The 25,000-nt window shown below is 41.3% G+C and overlaps 4 protein-coding genes and 1 long non-coding RNA gene across 5 annotated transcripts in view; 3 read left to right on the forward strand and 2 right to left on the reverse strand.

The window, feature by feature from the left end:
• The window catches only part of LOC119913349 (zinc finger protein 664-like), a 6,707-nt gene extending 2,949 nt beyond the window's left edge, over positions 1-3,758 (reverse strand). Inside the window, exons 1-3 of the mRNA XM_038732761.1 lie at positions 3,728-3,758; positions 3,441-3,476; positions 2,297-2,557 (exon numbers count right to left, since the gene is read on the reverse strand). Coding sequence (XP_038588689.1) covers positions 2,297-2,557; positions 3,441-3,476; positions 3,728-3,758 — 328 coding nt within the window. The remainder of the gene's footprint in view (positions 1-2,296; positions 2,558-3,440; positions 3,477-3,727) is intronic.
• LOC119912609 overlaps positions 1-25,000 on the reverse strand; it is a 390,500-nt gene that overhangs the window by 203,965 nt on the left and 161,535 nt on the right. The window lies entirely within an intron of this gene.
• The window catches only part of LOC119912627 (coxsackievirus and adenovirus receptor homolog), a gene marked incomplete in the record, with an annotated part of 333,023 nt that overhangs the window by 54,685 nt on the left and 253,338 nt on the right, over positions 1-25,000 (forward strand).
• LOC119912763 lies at positions 9,264-11,263 on the forward strand. Its single transcript, XR_005446217.1, has 2 exons — positions 9,264-9,479; positions 9,658-11,263. It is a non-coding gene; the product is annotated as an uncharacterized LOC119912763 (long non-coding RNA).
• On the forward strand, positions 16,923-22,018 carry LOC119912617 (E3 ubiquitin-protein ligase TRIM39-like). Its single transcript, XM_038731897.1, has 2 exons — positions 16,923-17,109; positions 17,788-22,018. The coding sequence occupies exon 2, from the start codon at positions 17,790-17,792 to the stop codon at positions 19,416-19,418; it is 1,629 nt and encodes a 542-aa protein (XP_038587825.1). The 5' UTR covers positions 16,923-17,109; positions 17,788-17,789; the 3' UTR covers positions 19,419-22,018.

Genomic DNA, 25,000 nt, shown 5'->3' on the forward strand with positions numbered 1-25,000 from the left:
GAGAGGCACACCTGGTGGGTCGATGGTTCGGGAAGCTACACACCAAATTCAGTTTGCTAAGGGGTTCTGGGTTGAACAACATGTTTCCTCGAACCGGTGCTCAACGGGCTTCAAGGTACGTTTTCTCTCATTTGGTGGGTGGTTCAAAGGTGGCGAGATGTACAGATGTGGACAAAATTGTTGGTACCCTTCAGTAACAATTGGTGAAAATCAGACATTGCTTTTAAACTGTGGTTCAACAGAATAATAAAAAAAAACTAATGAAACTGGCCCGGACAAAAATGATGATTCCCTGAACTTAATTTTTAGAGGTCACTGCAATCAAGCATCTGTAACTCTCAATGAGACTTCTGCACTTGTCAACAGGTATTTTGGCCCAATTCTCTTAAGCAAACTGCTCCAGGTGTTTCAGGTTCAAAGGGTGCCGTCTCCAGACTGCATGTTTCAGCTCCTAACCACAGATGTTCTGTAGGATTTAGATCAGGGCTCATAGGAGGCCACTTCAGTATAGTCCAATGTTTTGCTCTTAGCCATTCTTGGGTGTTTTTAGCTGCGCTGTGGGTCATTATCCTGTTGGAGGACCCGTGATCAAGCTTCCTGACACTGGGCTGCACATTTTGCTCCAGAACGCCTTGATAGTCTTGAGTTTTTATTGTACCCTGTACAGATTCAAGACACCCTGTGCCAGATGCAGCAAAGCAACGCCACAGCCCGCTTCACAGTAGGTACGGTGTTCTTTTCTTTGCATGCTTCATTTTTGCGTCCACAAACACAGAACTGATGTGACTTGCCAAACAGCTCCAGTCTCATCTGTCGGAAGGACATTCTCCCAGAAGCTTTGTGGCTTGTCAATATAGTTTTTTATGATTTGCTTTCAACAGTGGCGAACTCCTCTGTTGTCTTCCATTAAGTCCAAACAGTGAAGGATGGTGCGATCTTACACTGATGTACCTTGACCTCGGAGTTCACCTCTAATGTCTGTGGAAGTTGTTCTGTGCTCTTTGGTTACCATTTATATTATCAGTCTCTTCATTTGTCATCAAATTTCTTTCAGTACCTTGGACCTTAAACTTCTGAATATGTGCAACTGTAGTCACAGGAACATCAAGCTGCTTGGAGTTGGTCATAAAGCTTTAACCTTGAACATGTTTGTCTATCATATTATATATTATCTATGAGTCAGCTCTCTTCTTAGCTTTCTGTGGTCTATGTTCAGTGTGCTCACACCATGATACCAGACAGCACAGTGATGACTTTTCACCCTCTACAAGTTTGAAGATAACACCTTAGTTTAACATGTTTATTTGGTCAAATTATTTCCAATATTTTCTACTGGTACCATCTTTTTTGTCCACGTCTGTATATAGACACTGCCATATTAAAAAAGCAGGATGTACTAAAGGTGTTTATCAAATCTCGGTGTAGAGTTTGGGGACTGAACACTCCTGAGAACCAAAAATTGTGTTTTGTGTTTCTGTGTAAGGGATCTACAGCAGGTGAATCTCTGGATGAAATGAGTCCTGAAATCAAAGGTAACCTCCTCACCTGTCACAGAGATCCAGCTGGATAGAGACTCTCCATGGCCTCTGATGTTACACTTGTAGAGGCCTTCATCAGACTTGGAAACATGGTGGATGGTCATGTGACCTGTAAGCTCAGTCCTGATGAGGGAGCCATCTTTATAGAAACCAGCTGGGAGGTTGGAGGAAAGGTTCTTTGTTTCACAGTGCAGAGTGACATCATGTCCCTCCATCACAGGGTGGACGGGACTCTGCAGGATCACTGGTCCATCTCAACACGAGATACAAGAGGTTTTAGTTTTCAAATAAACCTTAAGACCTCACAGAGTCGCTAGAGTGGCCATGTGTGCTAAACCGTGTGATGGTACAATCACAGCTTAGCAACAATGACTAGGGATGGGTGATCCCAAACTAAGTTGAGGCATGTGGGGTTAAGGGACATCAGTATCATTTTGTCATGCCAACTCAAAAGCCACTTCACAACAAAGTACTAATTAAAAAGTACTAAGTTGTCTGTAATGTTCGGTTCAGAAGCAAGAATCACGACTCCTTTAACATAGAAAACTTTTTTTTAAACATTCTTAAGAGGATGATTTCTTCATCCTCTTTAACAGGTCCTTATTTTTCTAGTATTTAGTATTCTACTAAATACTGTGGCTGTCGGCTAGAAACCAGATGCTGCTTCTATCATCAGAGACACACAGTTTCAGAACCGACTGAATTCTGATGGTAAATCTGCACCGTAAACTGTTCGTGTGCCGACAGCGTGATCTTACCAGTGACGGTGATGTTGATGGGGTTACTGGTCACTCCGTCTCTGGACTCACACCAGTAGACTCCACTGTCCCGTGGGACGATGTAGCTGATGTTACAGGCAGAACCAACAGGCTTTCCCCATGCACCACATAGAGTATGGTTGTCTGTTGTGGTGTTCCTCCTCAGCGTCCATCCGGGGGAGTCGTCGACCTCCTCACAGCTCAGAGTGACAGGTGTCCAGCTGAAGAACTGAGAGCTGCTGGGAGTCATGGTCAGATGAGCTGCCAGAAAATAAGAGAGCATGAAGAGAAATCAGCCTCAGATCAGTTTCTACGCAGACGATGAGCTTGTGTTCTGCCCTTGTGATTTACTGTGTTGAATGTGTGATTACACACATTAAACACAGTATTAATTTCTTCTGCCTGACATTAACTCCTTAAACTACTAAAGGTGGTGCATTAAAAATATTTAGTATTTATTCTACATCAGTCAAGCTCCATAGTCAGCAGCTTTGAAACAAAAAAGTCAATATGAAGGAGAAAAAATGTTTTCATTCTGAAACAAGACTCTCTTCCTCCAAACTAAATGTCACAGGAACATTTTTCACATCCGCTGAAAACTGCAGTTTCCAGCCATCCCAGACTGACAAACTCTCAGTTCACTGAGCACTTCTCTTGTGATGTTTTGCTGCGTACTCTGTGTATGTACGAATAAACTATTAATATTTATTTATTTATTATATAAAATATTGTTTAAAATTTGCCATGTAACTATAGCACCTTTTATTTCTTATCAGTTATTAAACCCGTTTAGAAAAAACAGTTTAGTTTTAACTTTAAATCTGAATCAAAGCTCAGCATGACATTTGTTATTTATGTTAGTCTATTATTTAGAAGTTCAATAAATATTACTTTAGAATTCGGCACTGTACTCACAGGCCGTGGTATTTCTACTTTCAAGTGAAGGATCTGAATGTGTTTTCCAGGACTGAAAACATCGGCCAGGAAACACACTCTTGAATCTCAGTGAGGCTTTGTTGGTTAAATAAATATTAAAGTGAGGCTTAACTTTGTGTTACACTACAAGTATTTTGATATAACGAAGTGTGTATCATATTTGAATAAGCTCCTGTGTTACAGTTTGTCTTAATGTAAACATACTGACCTTGAGCGGGTCTGCAGCAGAGCGTGGTGGTCAGCCCTGAGGAGAAACAGCACTCAGTTGACACGTTACAACGGAAGACATCTTCACCTCAGACTCAGGGTAATACAGTGTGGTACCTTTCAGTATGGACGCAGTGAACTGAACCTTAAACAGCATCGTCGAGTTTACGTTCAGACATTAAATGAAGGGCTTTACAGTAAAACTGTTTAACACCGAATTTCATATCTTTACAGCATGTGAAAATCATTGATGTTTTAGTACTGTACTATATTAACTGTTTTACTTACAGAGCAGCCACTGGAAAGATGTGTCCTCCATCGTTCTGGCTGCTGACATGAGACCAGACCCAGAAACCAGACCTGCTTCCTCCTCCTCCTCCCTCTTCCTCTTTACAGGTGGGTGTGACGGTGTTGAGGTTTCGTTCTCCAGCAGTTAAGAGGTGGGACGATGGTGAGCCAGTATGGGTTGAACACAGCCACAACAAACACAGATGAACTCACCTGTAGAACTAAAGATAAAGGGAAGAAGACTTTCAAAGAACCAGCCTGATGAGCCTGAAGACATCTTTCTGAAGACTGAAGTGCACCATGTCACACAGGAAGTGAAGTGTGCTGACACCTTTGGGCAAACGTTAAGTGTGACGACTGATCAAGAGAAGCACCTTTATTTGTATAGCGCAATTCATATACCAGGGCAGTTCATTGTGTTTTACGGGGTGCAAACTGCAGTGATTGGTAATTACTCATTTTGCTGACTTGGATCTCTGAATCTCATTCATTAAAATGAACTAATCTTTTTTTGAATCATTTCATTCATTTCAACTGGACTGGTTATTGCAGCACTGCAGCCCTCTAGTGGGCGATTAAAAAAACTGTGCAGTCCTCAAACAAGAAGGGGCAACTTGTTTGCTTAATTGTCAAAGTTTAATGCACAAATTCACCTCTTGATCTTTCTCTATCATCATTCTATAAAGCCCCATGGACCCACAACCAAATTCAAACCATGTAAACGCCGCAGAAATATCTTGTCAATATTCAATCGCCACTGGCTCTGCTTTCCCTATTGTCCTCTTGCTACATTAGTTCACTGGACTGAACTATGGCTTGAAGTGCATTTTGAGTTCATTGCATCGTGTTATTTGGAGGCTTGGTTTGTTGTGATTTGATGAAATACAAACTACCTTTGAGTGCTGAACATTTGAGTGCTGTTTTTGCTTATCAAACTGTTGTTGTAATTTAAGGTGAGGGTGTACATTTGTTATTTGTTACATTTGTTCGTGTGGGCAAGGAAGATAACATAAACCAGATAGATTTGGTAAAGAAAAGTTATTTATCTGTAGGGTAAGAGTGATGCGCAGTAAACTGTAACAGAAAAAGGGATGCTGCTTAACCCAATGAAAACAATTTAACCAAAAGGAAATCTCTACTGAGAGAGATCGCAGCTTAACTGAGGCAAGGTAGTAAAAACAACAAACAAATTCAAAACCAAAACACAAAGAGAGCAGCCTTGACCAATTGTCACCGAGCCCAGCCAGACAGCAGGAGGAGTCGACGTCATTTGGTCCAATCCTTGGCAGGCAATCCTACAGCTCATTAGCATACAGCAACCTGTACAGATTCACTCAGAGCAAAGACAGCTACTAATACACAGGGCCGTAATAACATTGTATACGTGCATCCTTAGTGACATTTGTGCAAACATTTTTAAGTAAATCTAAACATCTTAAATGTCAGGAGAGAGACCAAAACCTGTAAAAAACTAAATCTGAAACTGCTGTTAAACTTTAACCTGCACATACTTTAGGCTGCATGTCTGCCAAGCTGCTCTGAAACACGAGGCCAGAGTTCCAGTTTATTGAGTAATCAGTGTAGAGGACTGCGGTTTGAAGCTGATACTTCCTGTCCTTAGCACAAAATCACCTTTGTCGGTTTTCTTAAGAGTTTTGGCCTGCAGACAAACAGAGACCTTTTGACCTTTGCCAACTCTTTCCATGTCTCAGTTGGCTGCTTCTCACTGTTCCCACTCTTGCCCTCGTTCACTCTCTCTGAATCTCTTACTCATTTTTAAATGCAACACAGTAAATCATGTGACCTCCCTCCCTCTGTTCTGAAATCATAGTAATAAGAGAGATCAGGAAGCAGTACAGGATCTCCGGCTCCAGCAGCAGCAGCAGCAGCAGCTCATGGCAGCTTCAGTTTTCAGAGTTGTGTGGATTATCTTGTTGCTGGTTTCTGCCTGTGGAGGTGAGCTCTGTGTGTCTGTTTCATTATCCTTTAAAACTTTCCAGCTGTGACAAAGTCTGATCTGCATTAACATTATTGACTGTTCAGAAATCTTTGATTCCTGATGAAATGTGTTTATGTGTCTGTATTTTTATCTGGGCGTTAATGCTTCGCCTCTTTTGCTGGTTTAGTTTTTGCCGTCATCTATTTACGGTTCAGTTCTTGCAGCGGTGACTTTAGGATTTTACTCTCTTGCCAAGTCCGGGTGTTGCAATGATGCAATGTATGCATTTGAAAGATTGAGTCCTCAGGCAGGAAAAACAGGTTGTAGGACCCAGAAGGAAATAAATGAATACGTTCATGAGGAAGTTTAATTAGATTAACTCGAGGTGTATAATTTACAGTTGCAGTCTAAATTATCTAAAACAAAAATTTACCACAAAAGCGGGTAACCAAACAGGAATAGAAAATTCACAGGTAACGTAAAGTCCAAAAACCAAATCCATTCATCAATAATCCAAACAGAGGAGAGGACATACAGGCAGGGCTGCAGGTAGCAGACAACAAACGATGACCACACCACGAGGACTGATGAGAACTGAAGGGACTAAAGCACCACACACACACACAGCCCGGGGAATCAACGTCAGGTGTGACACATGGGGAATCAGGGCTGACTGGACACAAAGCTGGACACAGGCAGTGAACTCTACAAAATAGCACAAGAAGTAAAACATAAGGATGGATTTACCAAAGTAAAACAGATAATACCAAACTGATTTGTAATGGAAATTTTATGTGTTTACTGTTTTACCTTTTATGCTGTATTATTATAGGCTTTTGTTTCACTTTGTGTTATTTGATACTTTAATTATGTTGCAGCTGGGTGAAGGTTCCCCTGGGAAAGTAGCTTGTTAGAGAGTTTCTTATCTGACTATTCTTGATAGGCCTTCATCTCAGGACAGCTGGTTCCTACTCTCTTCCTCAGACAGATGCATAATAACAATAGTATAAGGTCCCCTGTTTCTTCACTGGCTCTTGGTCTTACATTTGCATTCTGGCTTGAATTCTCACTAAAGGTTTAATTTCCATTAAAAATGAATTACAGACAAAACATACAAAACCAAGGACAAGGGACGAGTAAAAAAGAGAAACACATGAAGAATGACAGAATAAAACAGGAAAATATTACATTCCCAAACCAAAAACCATAAAGGAATAAAGACGCAGTGAGACAGTGACATGCAGATCAGAGCCTGAGCAAACATTTTAAAACGATCTAGTTCATATTTAGATTTAAAAAAGTAATATTCATTCATGAATATTGTCCTCTTGATGAAGATGAAGTAAAAGAAAAGTGCAAATAGGGTGGCGATGGAGCAGTGGAAAGAGACACATGCCATTGGCATGAGAGACATTGTTTCAGTTCCCACTTCGTCATAACCACCAATCTTTCCCTGAGACATTTAACCTCTGACAAACATAGCAATTTTGGATGACAGTGTCATTAAATAAGGTAATGTAGATGCAAACAGACTTCCTGAGAGTTTAGTCTGCGAAGGTCACCACAAATACGGTGTTGAACGTGTCCAAACTGTTAGGTATGACTCAGGAGAGGACACAAGGCAGAGGCAGTTAACCTAGGCAGATTTCATTAGAGTAGAAGAAGAAGTGGACTGGATGTGGGAAGCGGGCAGACTGCTGAGCACGGAGGACAGGAGAGAGGGAGCCACAGCAACACGCCCACAACCACTCACAGCAGTCATACACAGACAAAAAACAGAGACAGCAGGGAGGGAAGCTGTGGAAACAAGGGGACAGAGGTGGTGGCAAGGCCCAATCACGACACAAACGGCCTCTTCAGCAGTTAAACTTTGTTTTCTCTGTTTGTGTTCAGACCCACAGGAGGTGACAGTGAAACCTGGACAGGACGTCTCTCTTCTCTGTAAGGCTCCCACAGGTGGTCCCATCTCACTGATAGCGTGGAGCAGACCGGACCTGAAGGCTGATGGCTACGTCTTCTTCCTCAGAGACGGTCTCCACATGAACTACCAGCATCCTTCTTACGTGGGTCGAGTGAAGCTGAGAGATCCAGACATGAAGGACGGAGACGCTTCTGTTGTTCTGAAGAACGTCACCGTCAACGACTCTGGAACATACGAGTGTCGGGTTGGAGAGGAAAAACACCCAGATGCATCTGAACCCAGCAGCATCACCAGGCTGACGGTTTCAGGCTCAGGTGAGTTTGTAGAGAATCAGATGCAGAACGTGTTTTTGTTTTATACAGAAGTTGTTGTTGCGACTTAAGTCATGTAAACACCTGTTTCTGCTCTCTCACAGCTGGAATCATCTGGGCAGGATGGAACATGCATTTTGGACTGATAGCAAGTTTTTTATTATTTGGGATTGTTGCTGTTGTTGTTGCCGCCGTCTTATGTAAATATAAATGCCCCGGACTTGTATAGCGCCTTTCTAGTCTCCACCCAAAGCGCTTTTACACTACATCTGCATTCACCTATCACTACATCTCATACACTGAGCCTAAGTGCTCAAACAGAAACTAGCATTCACACACATTCATACACTGGCGGAACAGCCGCCAGGGGCAAATCGGGGTTCAGTATCTTGCCCAAGGACACTTCGACACGCAACCATGGGGAGCCAGGGATTGAACCACTGACCTTCTGATTAATGGCCAACCCGCTCTACCAACTGAGCCACAGCCGCCCTTTACATTTTTGTTCTTTTCAAGAACAAAAAGAAGGACAATCCATTTCAATCCATCCAGTGACCAGGTCAGATAGTCATCAAGACTCTGATGAATCAAAATGAGAATCAGGACAATAGACAGTGTATTTTGGGCAGTAGTGGCCTAAAGCAGTGGTTCTCAAAGTGGGGTTTGTGGACCCCCAGGGGTCCTTGAGGGAGCTCAGTGGTCCACAGCTAAAAGGAGAATAATTTATTTTCACCATAATTCTACCCATAAGTAACACAATGACAGAATGTTAGATTGTTTTTGGTCACTTTTTCTAATAAAACATCCAAAAGCGAAAATCTTATCAGACAGCCCAGGGACAAACTATTATCAAGTGGGGATTCATGACCTGAAAACGTTTGACAACCACTGGACTGGAAAACAATATGTTAAAGAAACATTTTGTTAATATATCTATATAAATATACAGAGAGATATATTGCCTAATGATCGTGTTGTGTGTGGAGCACGAGGTCTCATTTCATCAAGTGAAGGTCAACAGGTGGAAAACTTTGGGAGTTTGCACTTTAAAAAGCTCAGTATGTGTTGCCCAGAGTAAAGAGCTGTGCTGATGATAAACCTAAACTGTGAACATTTAGGGTAACATGAATATGCTGCTGGGATATTAATTTTTGCCTTTTATGTAGAAACTGGACAGTTTGTCTCTTAGTTTGAAAAGAAAAGCGTCTTTGTTCAATGTGCTGATTGACTGACTTTCCTTTGTGTTACTTAGTTTATTTGGATTATGTTGCTGTATTAAATGTCATTTATATCTTGAATGTTTGACTTTAAAATAATAATAATAATGTATCATTTATACATGTGTGTAATATCTAAAGATGATATATTACAGATATATGTATGTATGTATGTATCCCCTCCGTGAGTTGCCACCTTATCGTGGTGGAGGGGTTTGTGTGCTCACATGATCCTGGGAGCTGTTCTGTCCGGAGCTCTCAGCTCCTCGTAGGGTTTCCCACGACAGCTTGGTCCCAGGTGACGAGTCAGACGAAGAGCAATTCAGACGACCGAAAGCTCAGGGAGGAGCGCTGTTGTTTAAAGGTGAAGATTCACGTGGCTGTGAATATGTAGAATGTATTTGTGCATGTGTATATTTATACATGTATTTACAGTGTACATGTGTATATTTATACATGTATTTACAGTGTACATGTGTATAATAAATGTGCTCTAATGCTGTTAAACTTATCAGGAGTTTTGTCTGCTTTGATTATTTTAGGGGGCTTTCACACCTGAAAGTCCTCATTTGAGGAGAGACCGGATTGCTTCCATTGTGTCCGTCTGCAGTCTGAGGGTAGCGGACACGTAACAGAATCAACAAACTGATCCGCAAGGCCAGTGACATTGTGGGGTTGGAGCTGGACTCTGTGTTGGTGGTGTCAGAGAGGAGGATGCTGTCTAAACTACATGTCATCTTGGATTCTGGAGATTTATAAATGTCCTCATTCCAGTGCATTTGTTTATTTCCAGTTTACGTGGAAAACGCCAAACTTCTGTAAATAGTCTGAAAGTCCGGACCATCAAAAAATGCTTTCACAGTAGAAACAAACTGAACCACGGATCCGGACCGATACTACCTCTTTTCATTGGACCAACTTTGGTCTATTTGGTCGGGACAGTGGTCCGGGGGAGGTTTCATTGATTTTGGAAATAACTAAAAAGTCTGAGAGTCTGGACCAAATGAGAGGTAGGTGTGAAAGCCCTCTTAGTTACAGATTTTCTTTAGTCCGTACCTTACGTGACGGTTGGCCCCTAGTCGGGCCACTCCAAAGGGTCCCAAGATAAATCATAGTTCTGGGGTGATTAATGGGAGAGGACAGAAGAACGAGAGCTACTGGATCATTTCAACAGTTATTTAAAACATTTGAGTTTCTACGTCTGAAACACAACAACAGACACGAACCAAATGGTTTGGAAACCACTGGTTTAATTTCAATGTCAATTTGAAACGGTAATGTAGTTCAGTAAAAAGTAAGACGTTGATGCTTGTTTTCCAAAGCTCACAATTATGTCCTCAGATCTCCAGCCCAAAAATAACTGGGAGTGTCAAATAGAGAAGCAAAGAAGCCACAAAATATTCCCAATTTAAGACCAGGTGTGTTAGAAACTGACGGGTCTTGACCGTGCATACGCATGTGACGACATGGGAGTGCAGATTGTGTTGACAGTGTACGCTATAGCATACCTACTCCATAAATCTGATGCAGAACTATAAATTGGCCTTCAGGGTGTGAACCAATCAGGACAGCCGCTGTTCCCACAGCCAGCAATAGTGACCGGAAGTAAAGAGACAAACAGGAAGTGGACAAAACCAGACCAGAGGTGATCCCCACTCTACAGGCCTGCAGATGTTTCTGACTGTTTCTCCTGGACTTCTGCGTGCTCCAAAGTAAAAACACAAGTGTACCCAGTAGTTCATACCCCAGGTCTAAAATAAGGACGTATGTAGTTTGCCTTACTTCCTTTTTTGTTAGTGCCTGTGTTGATGAGTACCGCCAAATCTGCAGATTTATAAAGTACCACTTACCACGTCTTTGTGGTAATTAGTACTTTCTGGTAAGATTGATGACATCTGATGGGATGTGGATAAGAATCTGTGACCCAACAGAGAGGAACGCCGGCCTAGAGATGTTTTCCTTGTTTACATTTCTAGCGTGTCATTCTTTCTGCAGTGCTGTCAGACATCTTGTCTTTCTCTTTTCTGTATCACAGTGCACACGTGTACAAACAGTAAAAGTGTAACTGTGAATCCTGAAATCTTTGTTCTGGTGAAACTGATACGTGCCAAACTGAAAAAGTAAAAGCCTGCTGCATTTACATTCGAAGGAAAGGGTTGGGCTCTTTCAAGTTATTCAAGGAGGTCAATCAAAAAAAATAGTTTTTTATGTTTTATAGATTAAAAATTTGATTATAATTTAGTTTTTGTAAGTATGTGGACATCATGCAGCAGTAGAGTCAGATTGCATGCTGGATTTCTGTAACCTTCTAGTATATTGATTCTACTTTTCTACATCCAAAGATGTGATGAATTGTATTATATTATAATAAACATAACAAATAAATGTACATTAATAACAATGCAAAAGTGCCTATTACAGGATTAAATAGCAACTTTAGACTGCTTTGGGGCCTTTACAAGAAATGAGAATTAGAATTTTACTCACATACTGTAAAGAAATCAGTTTTAACTGCGACTGTTTAATCTGTTACATGTTGGATGTTATGTTAAAACTGACAACAATATGCTGCTGGGTTTCCGCATACATGTAACTGCAGTCATCAATACACCGTTAGTGTTTTTCCTCTCTTTGTTGCTAAATATGTGTTCATATACAATTTGAAACTAAAAAGTAAAAGTAGTTCAGTAAAAAGTACATTTGCCTCTGAGATGTAGTAGAAGTATAAAGTACCACAAAATGGAAATACTCAAGTAATGTAATGTTGATTAAGTGATTGATTGTAAACACGTTTTGATCCATGAAGGTTTGTGGCTGAAATGTGTGTGAAGGTTCTCAGTCATCCAAAAAAGGTTCAAATCAAGGGCAGCTGGACATGGTTGAAGATACCAGGAGAGGTTTTTGCCCCTTCTTCATAAATAATTGGTATAGGGAAACTCTACTATTTGACCTCTGTGGGGTCGTCTGCCAAGATGTTCAATACCGCTGGTTCGTTAGCGCTCCTGGCTGTTCTAATGACAGTCGTTATGGTTTGTCTGACCGACCATTGTTGTTATCCTCATCTGAAGTGATCATTTGGTAAGTTTCCTGAGAGGTAGTGAAAGGACAGCATTGTAAGTCGGGGGATAAGTGATGCCGTAGACCCCCTCCTCTGTTAAAAGTTCAGTGTGTAGGATTTAATGGCATCCAGTTTGTGACGTTTGTGAATTGAAACCATCTATCCAGTCTACCACTGCCCCTAACCTTTCAAAGAGCGCAGGACAGCTACGGTGGCTGACACAGCACAAAAAGTGGTGGTGTTGGTGCATAGATAAGATGCTTGCCTTTGGTGTGGGAGACCTGGGTTTGAATCCCACTGTGAGACATCCACCAATGTGTCCCTGAGCAAGACACTTAACCCCTCGTTGCTCCAGAGGCGTGCGACCTCTGACATGTAAGAGGTCTGACAGTTGTAAGTCGCTTTGGATAAAAGTGTCTTCTTCTGGATACCAGAGGCCCAGGCCCATCGTCATGAAGACTAAACACTTCAACCAGAAGGAACGGTAAATCCAGCAGATTCTTAGCCAACCAATTAAAATTGAATAAAGACAAAATAACTATTTCCTCCTTAAAGGACTCAGCAAGGAATCTGACTCCTAATCGAAAACATCAATGTATTTCTAAGGTTGCCAAGGTTAGAGGATGAACAGATCAGGGCTCTGGATTTACCTGTTTCAATGGCTGAACTCCGTTAAGCCCTCTTATAAAGGCAGAATAAAAGGGTTATAATTACAGGTTTTCCTACTGAATTCTACAATTTTGAAGTTTGCTTAATGTGAGAGTTAAAGGATATTATATATATTATAAATAGGACTTAAACCAGCTTAGAGTGGTTCCCTTAATGGCAATTAAATGTTCCAGTCTCTGTAATAGGATATGATGGTCAATTGCATCAAATGCAGCGCTAAGTCCTTTGTCTGATGCAATTTGGAGGTCATTAGTTATTTTCACCAGTAATGTCTCTGTGCTATGATGCACTCTAAATCCTGACTGAAAATCCTCACATAAATCCTCATTCTAAGGTGATAAAAATCTCTTCACATTTACATTCCCTGTTGTTGGAGCCTGATTTTCAGATGGTAGTCGAATGTCATACAGTGCTTAAATGCAGCACAAGGAATTCACCCCCCTCCAGGGACAGGAGTGCAGGAAGCAGCAGTCAGTGAGGAACGCCGGCTCCAGCATCAGCAGCAGCTCTCATGGCAGCTTCAGTTTTCAGAGTTGTGGGGATTATATTGTTTCTGGTTGCAGCCTGTGGAGGTGAGCTCTGAGTGTGTGTGTGTGTGTCGGTTTGTTTATCTTTTACTACCGTGTGTGTATGTGTGTGTGTAGTAGGGCTGACCCTAACAGCAAAACAACGTTCATTCCATTTTGGTGATATTGGAGTGCGTCTGATTTTACATAGAACTACAGATTTTCTCCCAGAAAGTTAATATACAGCCTGTTGCAACATACAATTAACCATATAATGCTGTAAATAAAAATGTGAAAAGAAAAAGGCTTTTAATAAATGGTTGAATAAATCCAAAATTACCCTTAAAGAAGTGGGGTCATGTGTAGGCGTAGTGTGTAGGCGTGTGTGGCCTAGTGGCAGAGAGATGGAGCTCCAGCCCCACCGGTGCTGTGCATGTTCGAATCATGTATCACCACTGATGAACCATCGTTATTAAACAGTACTTGAAATAGACCTGCAAGGTCTTTTCAGGTTTTATAAATCTTTTATTGAGTCCTACTTTACTTTTTCATGTATTTGCTGGTACGCTTGTCTTAGTTTAAAACGGAAAAACACATTAGCAATGGTAAATAAAGTTAGCAGCAAAATCACTGGGATTCAGCAGATAAAACTAACTGAACTGAACAATAGACGTGCTTAAAAAGGCAGAATCCATCATGTCTGATAGTTCTCACCCCTTGCATGCAGAATTTAAGATGCTGCCTTCTGGTTCCCGCTTCAGTCAACCACCAGCCAAAACATATCAGTATAAATTCTCCTTCGTACCCTCGGCCATCTCTCTGCTTAACTCTGTAAAGAATAGGTAACGTCTGCACAGAAGGCTCACTTGAACTTAAACTATTAATGTTGTGGTATTTATTTACCCATTGGTCTGACCCTGTATTTTTAATCAATGTTGTCGTCTTTGTTGCTATGTTCTGTGTGTCAACTTCTTTGCTACTGCAGTAAAACTAATTGCCCCTCGGGGACAAATAAAGGTCTTGAACTAGCTCCGACCAGTTGCCATGTGCAGGCGTTGTGATGCGATGTAACGTTCAGTAATCTTTTTATACAGCCTGATATCACAAACTTCACTCAAAAGCATCACATTCTGTAAAGTGTCTGACACTCCATCCCAGAGCCTGAGGACTAAAAACCCATATAGTGGGCAAAGTGATGAAATGGCAGGCATGGCTGTGTAGGGCCATTTGGCAAACACACCAACTTAGATTGTGATGAGCCGATGATGTAAGTTCAGAATGCATTGTGGGTGTAAAGTTAGCCGTCGATCGCGTGAGACTAACGGAGAAACAGAGTATTAAAATATTGATGTCCTCATCACAGGTCGCTACAAAAACATAGAAGAACTCAGAGAGTCCGACTCATCCAGTTCCCTTAACAACCATTGTAGAACATGTCCAGACTTCTTCTTCAGCAGTTAAACTTGGGATTCTTGGTTTTCTCTGTTTGTGTTCAGACCCACAGGAGGTGACAGTGAAACCTGGACAGGACGTCTCTCTTCTCTGTAAGGCTCCCACAGGTGGTCCCATCTCACTGATAGCGTGGAGCAGACCGGACCTGAAGGCTGATGGCTACGTCTTCTTCCTCAGAGACGGTCTCCACATGAACTACCAGCATCCTTCTTACGTGGGTCGAGTGGAGCTGAGAGATCCAGACATGAAGGACGGAGACGCTTCTGTTGTTCTGAAGAACGTCACCGTCAACGACTCTGGAACATACGAGTGTCGGGTTGGGAAGAAAAACAAACCTGAACTCATCGGCATCATCAGGCTGACGGTTTCAGGCTCAGGTGAGTTTGTAGAGAATCAGATGCAGAACGTGTTTGAGGTTGTTAGAAGTTATTGTTGCGATTTAAGTCATGTGACCGAAGTGCAGTAGATCATGTCTGACAGGATTTTGAAGAGGAAATAGATTCTACACCTGTTTCTGCTCTCTCACAGCTGGAAACATCTCAGCTGGAGGAAACAAGGAGCAAGGAAACAAGTACAAAGGAAACACGGACCAAGGAAACAAGTACAAAGGAAACAAGTACAAAGGAAACAAGGACCAAGGAAACAAGGACCAAGGAAACATGGACCAAGGAAACATGGACCAAGGAAACAAGGACAAAGGAACCAAGGACCAAAGAAACAAGGATCAAGGAAACAAGGACCAAGGAAACAAGGATCAAGGAAACAAGGACCACGGAAACCTTGATGAAAGAAACAAGCATGTTGGACTGACTGCAAGTTTGTTAGTAGTTGTTGCTGTTGTTCTGTTTTGTCTTTGAAGAACAACATGAATGCAAATGGATGCAATGCTACCACGCTGACCAGTTGACCACAGTTGTTGTGGGCTGCGTTGCCGCAACACATTCTCTCTTCCAAACGTCACATATGGACGCTTTGTCAAGACCCGTAGGCACAGGTTTTTAACACCCTGGGGAGGCACCCTTTAGTGTAGTAGTAACGTCCGGTTACACTTTCAAATAAAAGAAATTCTAAATGTTGTGAAATTTACATTTATTCATTTAGCTGACACTTTTATCCAAAGCGACTCACAAATTGATATCAGAGGTCGCACGCCTCTGGAGCAACTAGGGGTAAAGTGTCTTGCTCAGGGACACAATGGTGTCTCACAATGGATTTGAACGTGGCTCATCTCACTCCAAAGGCGTGTGTCTTATCCACTGCGCCATCATCCCATTGTGGCAGGGGTGTGTGACCTCTGACATATAGTATAGCAGTTATAAATAGCTTTGGATAATGAGTCATTAATATTATCTTAACTTCAATAAAAACATTTAATGTTGACTTTTTGTTTCACATGGGAAACGACCACCAGTCTCCTGGGTGAAAGTCCAGTTTCTGACCCATTATCCACACCAGCCACCTCCTTACTCAGACTTTTCTGTTAAATGTCCTGTACCTACCCCTAGTGTTCAAAAGTGACACTACAGGGCTTCAAACAGTGCGTTACAAACTGACAGCTGATCATGCGTACATACGTGACAAATTGAGTGTGAGAATGTTTTGTCATAGATTTGATGCAGAACTATTAATTGGCCTTCAGGGCGATGTATGTACAGAAGTTTTCCTTACTTCTTGCTGTTGGCACCTGGGTTGGTGAGTAATGCTGAATCAGCAGATTTACAAAGACCTGTAGGAGGCAGTTTGAATTGAGGTGGTGACACTAACATCTAGCAAGTATTGTTATCTATAAATTACTTGTTTGTTTATCAGTAGAGTAGATGCTGGATCGTCAGCCAGGACTAGCACAGAACCAGTCTTTAGACCGGAGATGTACAAGCAGCTCTAATGGAACAGTTGCTGCTTCACCACCACTTATCAGACTTCATGAAGACTGATTAGTGGGCAGAGATCTGTTCAAACCAGCACTGGACTGTTCTAGAAGAGCATTCAGGCTTCTTACAGAGACAGACTGTTTAAAGACGGGAGGGCTGTAGTGAGAGCAGAGTGGTGTTCTGTGCAGCAGTGGCAAATTGTTAATAGGAGGGCCCCACAGCAGAAATATGCCAGTTTCAGGAAGTAAAACCAGCAACAGAGCTGCAGTGAGAGGGGGAGCAAAGAGGAGAGCTTCAACGTCAGGAAATGAAACTTAACTTTGCTTTGTCAGAGCAGCAGCCGTCGAGACGAGTCTCTGTTTGTCTCTGAAAGGAAATTCAGAATCTGAGTTCATCAGGTCTTTCTCAACAACCCAGCGGAGTCTCTGCCAAACACGGGTGAGTACAGCTGATCACATTTACAGATTCAACAACCAGCATGAACACAAACCTGCAGCTCTGCTCAGGCAGGAAGTTCCACTCTTTTCATTTCATACTTAAAATCTAACTCTGGCTGTTTGTCCACAGATCCACTATACAGCAGCCCACTGACTGCTTTAAACTGCCTCTGTGTCCGAGCTGAGTTTCACTCCTGTTTCCTGATATTATTACTGTTTATTGATCGCTTCTTGCAGTCATTGTGCATTTGAATTCCTCTGGCTGTTTCACAATAAAAGCTTTCCACCTGCGAACCAGCAGGAGGCTTTTAATGTGAAACAGCTAGAGGAAATGTAACGTGCGTGCCATCATGTAAGCAGAGTTTTCTAAGCAGTGCGATTCTTCAATATATATATATATATATATATATAAATTGATCTACACGACATGAAATGTACATTTTCTGTGATATTCTGTTATCGTAGACAGCTTGAGCTTAACAGCACGGCTTGAATGGTTGCAGCTGCTCACAGCTCAGTTTGGTGAAATATCCCCACAAAGCCCAAATAAAATTTAAAATGGCTTTAATATTTTATGCTGCACTTAAAATGACTGTAATCACACTTCTTTCTCCTTAAACTAAGAATTAAAACTGTATATTGGATTAAATGGTTCCTTTATGTCTCTCTACATGTGTAGATATGGCTGCTGTGAACTATCTGCGATCTGAAGATCAGTTCCTGTGCTCCATCTGTCTGGATGTGTTCACTGATCCTGTCAGCACATCATGTGGACACAACTTCTGTAAAACCTGCATCAATGTGCACTGGGATACTAAAGACCAGTGCCTGTGTCCAATGTGTAAAATGGTTTTCAACACAAGACCTGAGCTGCACGTCAACACTTTGTTCTCTGAGATAGCTGCTCAGTTCAAGTCAGCTCAGCAGGAAGCCAGCAGCAGGAGCTCAGAGACACAAGCTGCCAAACCAGGAGAAGTTCCCTGTGACGTCTGCACTGGAACCAGACTGAAGGCCCTGAAGTCCTGCCTGGTGTGTCTGGTCTCCTACTGTGAGACTCACCTGGAGCCTCATCTGACAGCTTCAGGCCTGAAAAGACATCAGCTGATCGACCCTGTGGAGAACCTGGAAGACAGGATGTGTACGAAGCACGATAAACCTCTGGAGCTGTTCTGTAAGACCGACCAGACGTGTGTCTGCATGCTCTGCACTGTTTTAGACCACAAGATGCACGATGTTGTTCCAATGAAGGAAGGATATGAAGGAAAGAAGGCCGAGCTGGGGAAGACAGAGGCTGAAATTCAGCAGATGATCCAGCAGAGAGGACAGAAGATTCTGGAGATCAAACAGTCGGTTGGCCTCAGTGAGAAAGAGGCAGGCAGAGAGAAAGCAGAAGGTGTTCAGATCTTCACTTCTCTGAAGGAGTCTGTTGAGAGAGGCCTGAAGGAGCTCATCGACACCATCGAAGAGAAGCAGAGAACAGCAGAGAAACAGGCTGAAGGCTTCATCACAGAGCTGGAACAGGAAATCTCTGAGCTGATGAAGAGAAGGACTGAGGTGGAGCAGCTCTCACGCTCTGAAGACCACCTCCATCTTCTCCAGAGTGTCCAGTCCCTGAACATCCACCATCCACCCACCAAGGACTGGACAGAGGTCAGCGTCTGTCCACCATCATATGAGGGGACTGTGGTGAGAGCTGCGGCTCAGCTGGAGGAGAAACTCAGTAAAGAGATCAAGAAGCTGCTTGAGCTGACGAGGGTCCAGCGGTTTGCAGTGGACGTGACTCTTGATCCTAATACAGCACATCCGAAACTCATCCTGTCTGTTGATGGGAAACAAGTGTATCATGGTGACGTGTGGAAGGTTCTCCCAGACAATCCAGAGAGATTTTCTGTTAAAACTTGTGTTTTAACTAAGCAGAGTTTCTCTTCAGGCAGATTTTACTTTGAGGTTCAGGTTAAAGACAAGACTGGCTGGAAGTTAGGAGTGGCCAGAGAGTCGATCAAAAGAAAAATCAAACTAAGCCATCAGAGGGGTTACTGGAGTTTATGGTTGAAAAATGGAAACGAGTACAGAGCTCTTGCTGGACCTTCAGTCCTTCTGTCTCTGAAGTCTCGGCCTCAGAAGGTGGGGGTTTATGTGGATTATGAGGAGGGTCTGGTCTCTTTTTATGATGCAGATGCTGCAGCTCTGATCTACTCCTTTACTGGCTGCCACTTCACTAAGAAACTCTTCCCATTCTTCAACCCAGGTCTGAATGATTGTGGTAAAAACTCTGCCCCTCTGATCGTCTCTCCTGTCAGAGTAAACTAATCACTTATTTCACGTATTGTTTTATTGGTATTAAAGGAAATAGATGTAAATATTGAGTGGACACACCACAGAGCTTACATCTTATTTTCTACAGAATCTGTTTACTGTGGTTATTTATTAAACTTCACTGTAAGATGTATCCCATTGCATAGGCAACACAATAATCTGATGCATCTGTGACCGACTCGTTCGCGGGCGGCTAGTTAAAAAAAAATAAAAAATTTAAACTTAATTTAGGTAAGGTTCTGCAACAAAACACGACGAGGCTCAGACAAGTAGACAAGTTTATAAAACCAATGCCTTTATTAAAAAAATAAAACAATGAACCAAAAAAGTCCCTTTATAAAAAGACCTAAAAATAGTAGGAGTTTATAATAAAACCTGTAAAAGTCACTGGGCAAGCCTTAATCCGTCCAGTCCTCAGTAGTTGGTCTTTAAAATCCCAGTTTCCAGTCCATCGCCCACTGCTCTCGCTGCTCGTTCCTGCTCTCAGTAGTGGTCAGCAGTAACCTAGGTGACAGCCCAGATAGCAAACATTATTGAAACTGTGTTGAATCAGCATTCTGCTCTCAACGCTAATTTAATCGAATCATCAGACTCTGATGTTGAATCAACATTTTGCACCCGTTTTTTTTAATACTGAAACGTCATAACTAAAAATCAACATGACTTCAATGTTATTTCAACCAACATTAAACCACAGAAAATAGACTATAATATATTAAAAATGAATAAATGACAGACAATTTAATCAGTTAAAAAATAAAAAACAAAAATTCTTCACTACTCCTGTTCTGTCCACCCATCAGGTCTGGAGCATTGGAAGCCATTTTTGTGCTGCCTGGGCAAAGCCAAAGACTTCTGTCCCCATTGGTTCAGTCAGGGCATCTATAACAGAAAAAATACAAACAAAACAACTTTTGGTAGTGAAAAGGAGGTGAAGATGAACAATGTCAGTCGGGCTGAATTGGTCTCTCTCGGTCAGTCTCCCTCGGTCTCTCGGTCTCTCTCTCTCTCCTTGAATTCACTAATGTAACCAATTTGGTAGTTTATTGTAGATGTAGACTGCCTGGCTGGCTTCAATCTGGAGGATGAAAGTTGTAGAAGACTGACAGATGTATCAAGTTAGCTGGCTTATTTAAAGTTAAATGACAGGGGCATTAGCTAGGATCAGTTACGAGCATGAGCATATATTTCGCAAAGCAGTCGAAATCTGAGCAAAGATAAAATACAGTTTAACATAATTTACAGTCCTGTACAGGATATTATCCTCTGGTGATAAAGTTAGCATTTATACTAGCGAAGTAACTTATCCTAATACGATGGAGCTTGGATATTGTGCTATTTGTCAGTATAAAATGGTATTGAAACACTTGTATATAGTCTATGACTGCATATAATGTTAGACAATGTCAATAAACAATAAATGTCTACAAATTTGGTACAATTAAACGTTAGATAAATAAATATGTGCTTACTTGATGTGGACTTGTGAGATGTGAGGGGTTCAGGAACATTGATCCACCAAGCGATGGTCTCCTGGTCAATAATGCTGCATTGACTTTTCAATCATACATTATTTCTCGGTCAACCATAAATAGATGATTTTTCAACATTGCTGTTGTTGTTGTTACCCAGTCAACTACAAATCAATGCTTAATCAAGTATAATCGGGGCAACTATAAATCAATATTATTCCAATGTCCGGCTCATACATGGTCGTTTTTCATCAGTACTGCAATATTGATTCAACATTTATTTAGGGTTGAGATTTCAATCTCAACCATTCTGATGATTCAGATGGAAAATCAATATTTATTCAATGCAGTCTTGCTATCTGGGAGGATGCTTGGCTGTCACAAAGTTCCCCACAATAGTTCCGCTAGGGTTAATTCAGTTATATATAAAAAAAAAAAAAAAAACTTTAAACAAAAATGTTCATGCAAATAAACAACTAAATCACAGGTGCAAACAAATCAAAACCCCAAACCCCACACCCAAGCAAAACTATTGATGTTCGTGGCGTGACACCATGATATATATATATAAATGGACTTTAAAATTAGGACCGGAATCAGGAGCGTACTGGCTTGCTCCTCCAAGTACTACAAGTTAAAAAACACAACTAAAGTGGCAGGTTATTCACTGGGGACGGTAGATAGTCGCAAACAAAGAGGCGTGGGAGAGCTACTTACAGGGAAGGAGGGGGGAACGAATTCTGACCCCTCCTCGTGTCTCCGATGGCGTCCTCCCCCACGCACTTCCATAAAGGCCGCTTCTTGCTCCAGCTACTCTGAGGCGTCTAGTCTTGGCTCCGGGGCACTGAGTCTACCTAAAGGGTTACTCTGCAGTGCGGTTGACTCTCTTCCGAAGTCCACCTCGGTCCCTGTCTCGTCTCGGTCGACTCTCCGCCTTACGTCGTCTGTGGTGACCACCGCGTCGCTCTGGCTTGCCTCCTTTGATGCTGCTGCCGTTCTTGGTCCCTCGGCTCAATACTTGCTTGCTCCCGCGTTCTGCCCCTCTGCTGGGTTTCTCCCGTCTCCTTATAAAGGAACACCTACCCCCAGACTTCCCGCACCGGTAGCCATTCACCACTAACGAGGGGGGCATGACCATACGCAGCTCCAAATCTCTCTCTCACACGCACACACGTCACCCCGGTGACACATCCATCTCTTCGACTCTGCATCATGACAAAGGGTGGCGGTGGCGGTGGTGGGAGATGCATAACCATGTGGACTTGGACGATTGTAAATCAAGTCACAAATGTCAGCAATCAATTTTCTAAAGGTTAACTGATCACTGCCCTCGAATTCCCGGAGGGACTGATTTAATGATTCAACTATAAATCTAAAGTTTTCAATTATTCCCTCAAATTAATCTGAAAAAACGGCCCAAAACAATGAAACATTCATCGCAATTTTTTAGAAAAGCCGCCACAAAATCAGGTGTTTTAGGACGCAACAATCACAAAAAAGGCCAACAAAATCCTGGAGGGACTGATAAACATGTTTAGAGTTTGGTATAAAAAACAGTTTTTGTCTGTATAGCAGACCGCGATTATACTAGCAGTCCTACTGTTTTGTCCTAAATGTAGTACGCAGTATAAAATACATACTGCAGTCGCCCGGTAGCATTAGGTGGTTCTGATTACAGCCCAAGTCTCTCTATCTAATTTCCCCCTCAGGGCTCCAGACTAACTGTTTTTACAAGGAGCACTTGGCCCCTAACTGAAAATATTCTTCACACCGACAGAATCAGAGGGAGAGCTGCTGACACGGTGGATGCGTTGATTCTCCTGCTTGCTGTATATAAAAAGGCCTGCTGTATTAGTGCTGCCGCTGGTCAAGTTGAAAATTAACAGCAGGCCAAACGGCCCTTAGGCCGCCGGGTAATCCCCCGGTGCAGACTTGCTCCCACCTCATTTTTTAACCATGTTTTCGACATGTAAATTTGCAGGCCGCTCATGTGCAAGTAGCTGTAAAAAGTACTCGCACTGTCTCAAAATACGGTCCCTAAATGTGAGCATCTGACCACAGCCAGCCTGCAGCCAGGTACAAGTCAAAAACTTTTACAAGTTGAAAACTTGTAGTTGAGAGACTTTCTTTTAGATTTCGATCGACTGCAGGGCCCTTGCTCCCAACCAGCAACCAGCTGTTGAGATGTTGTGAGTTTTTATTTTCTCTCACTCAACAAATATAGATAATCATTATGGGAAATCGTGCCATGCTACATTTAAAAGGCCAGTTTATTTGTATAACACACGTGAACAAGGCAATTTAAAGTGTTTTACTTAAAACCTGAAGTAACATAGCATAACATTTTAAACACAAATAAATAACAATTAAAATAAAGTAAAATAGAAAATTAAAACAGGTTAACAATTAATTAATTTAAGGTGCTAAGTTAATAAAACAATTATAAGACTACAAGATGCTTATAAACATAAATAATTCATTTAAGTGTTAATTCAAGCACAATTAACACATTTATTATTGCTTTTAAGGCACTTAATTATATAGGCTCTTATTAGAGAAGTGTTAACAAGTTATGGACCTTGATACGATGTTTATTAACATTAATGAGACTTAATGAGTGTTAGTAATGTCCTAAAACACATTAATTATTGCTTATAAGATATTTATGAGCACTTATTAGAAACTTGTCAACAGTTTATAGACCACTTATCAAAGTTAATAGGATGTTTAGTGACAGTAATCAGACTGTAAGAATATTACTGCCTTATAAAGGCTAATAAACCTTTACTGAATTTAAATACTCTGTATTTGTATAGTGCTACGATCTTCCGATTAACGGGCAACCCGCTCTGCCTCCTGCCGCACTTATTAACCATTAACAATGCTCCCACTTAAGCTGCAGTAGCTGCATCATAAGAGATTTATTATTTTAAATAAGACACTGTTGTGATGCCCCCGTGTGGCTTGAATCTGTATGTGTATCAGTACTGCAGTGGTGATGTGTCTGGACAACCTAGCTCCAGTCCACAGGAGATAAAAGCTCCACCTCCAAGATTCTTGGCTCTCTCTCTCTGATCTTCCCTGCCGGCAGCTACACCTTTTGGTTTCATTAAATGAAATGTGTTATGTGAAAGTGTTATTTGCATTTATTTTATGTTACAATAAACACCGTGAACGACAGGCAGTGTGTCTTTCCCACTTTTTGTTATGGCCTTTGAGCCAGGTCAAGACACCGTTCCCACTTTAGTTCAGGTAGCTGCATAGGTGCACTGGTAATGCTTGTAATGGTTAATAAGTGCATAATAAATGATTTATTAATTTAAATAAGACACCGTTCCCACTTTAGTTCAGGTAGCTGCATAGGTGCACTGGTAATGCTTGTTAATGGTTAATAAGTGCATAACAAATGATTTATTAATTTAAATAAGACACCGTTCCCACTTTAGTTCAGGTAGCTGCATAGGTGCACTGGTTATGCTTGTTAATGGTTAATAAGTGCATAATAAATGATTTATTAATTTAAATAAGACACCGTTCCCACTTTAGTTCAGGTAGCTGCATAGGTGCACTGGTAATGCTTGTTAATGGTTAATAAGTGCATAATAAAGGATTTATTAGCCTTTATAAGGCTTTAGTATAAACATTCATTAAACATTTATTCTTGACAAGTTTCTAGTAAGTGCTCATATTAATAATATTATAAGTAATAACTAATAAATGTTTTAATTCATATATTAAAATATAATCTCAATCATTTTAATAAACATTTTATATGCTGTCTATAAACATAAATTTTAAAAGAAAAATACATTCCTACAAGTGTCGTACAACAATAATAATAATGTTTTAATTTCTCTATAATCAACCCTTATAAAGTCTAATTAATGTTAATAAACATCGTATTCAAGTTTATAAACCATCAACAAGTTTTTAATAAGACCCTGTAAGTGTCTTACAAGCAATAATAAATTAGTTCATTGTCCTTTAACGTATTCGTATTTCGTATAAGGCATTAATGTCAAATTAACTGTTAATTACTGATTATTATAAGAACCTTAGAATAAAGTGTTACCAAAAATGGGTTAATTTACCGTAAACCTTTGT

Source organism: Micropterus salmoides, unplaced genomic scaffold (genome assembly GCF_014851395.1).
Source record: "Micropterus salmoides isolate LMB-PRFRI ecotype aquatic unplaced genomic scaffold, ASM1485139v1 Ms_hic_scaffold_2, whole genome shotgun sequence".
Classification (NCBI taxonomy): domain Eukaryota; kingdom Metazoa; phylum Chordata; class Actinopteri; order Centrarchiformes; family Centrarchidae; genus Micropterus; species Micropterus salmoides.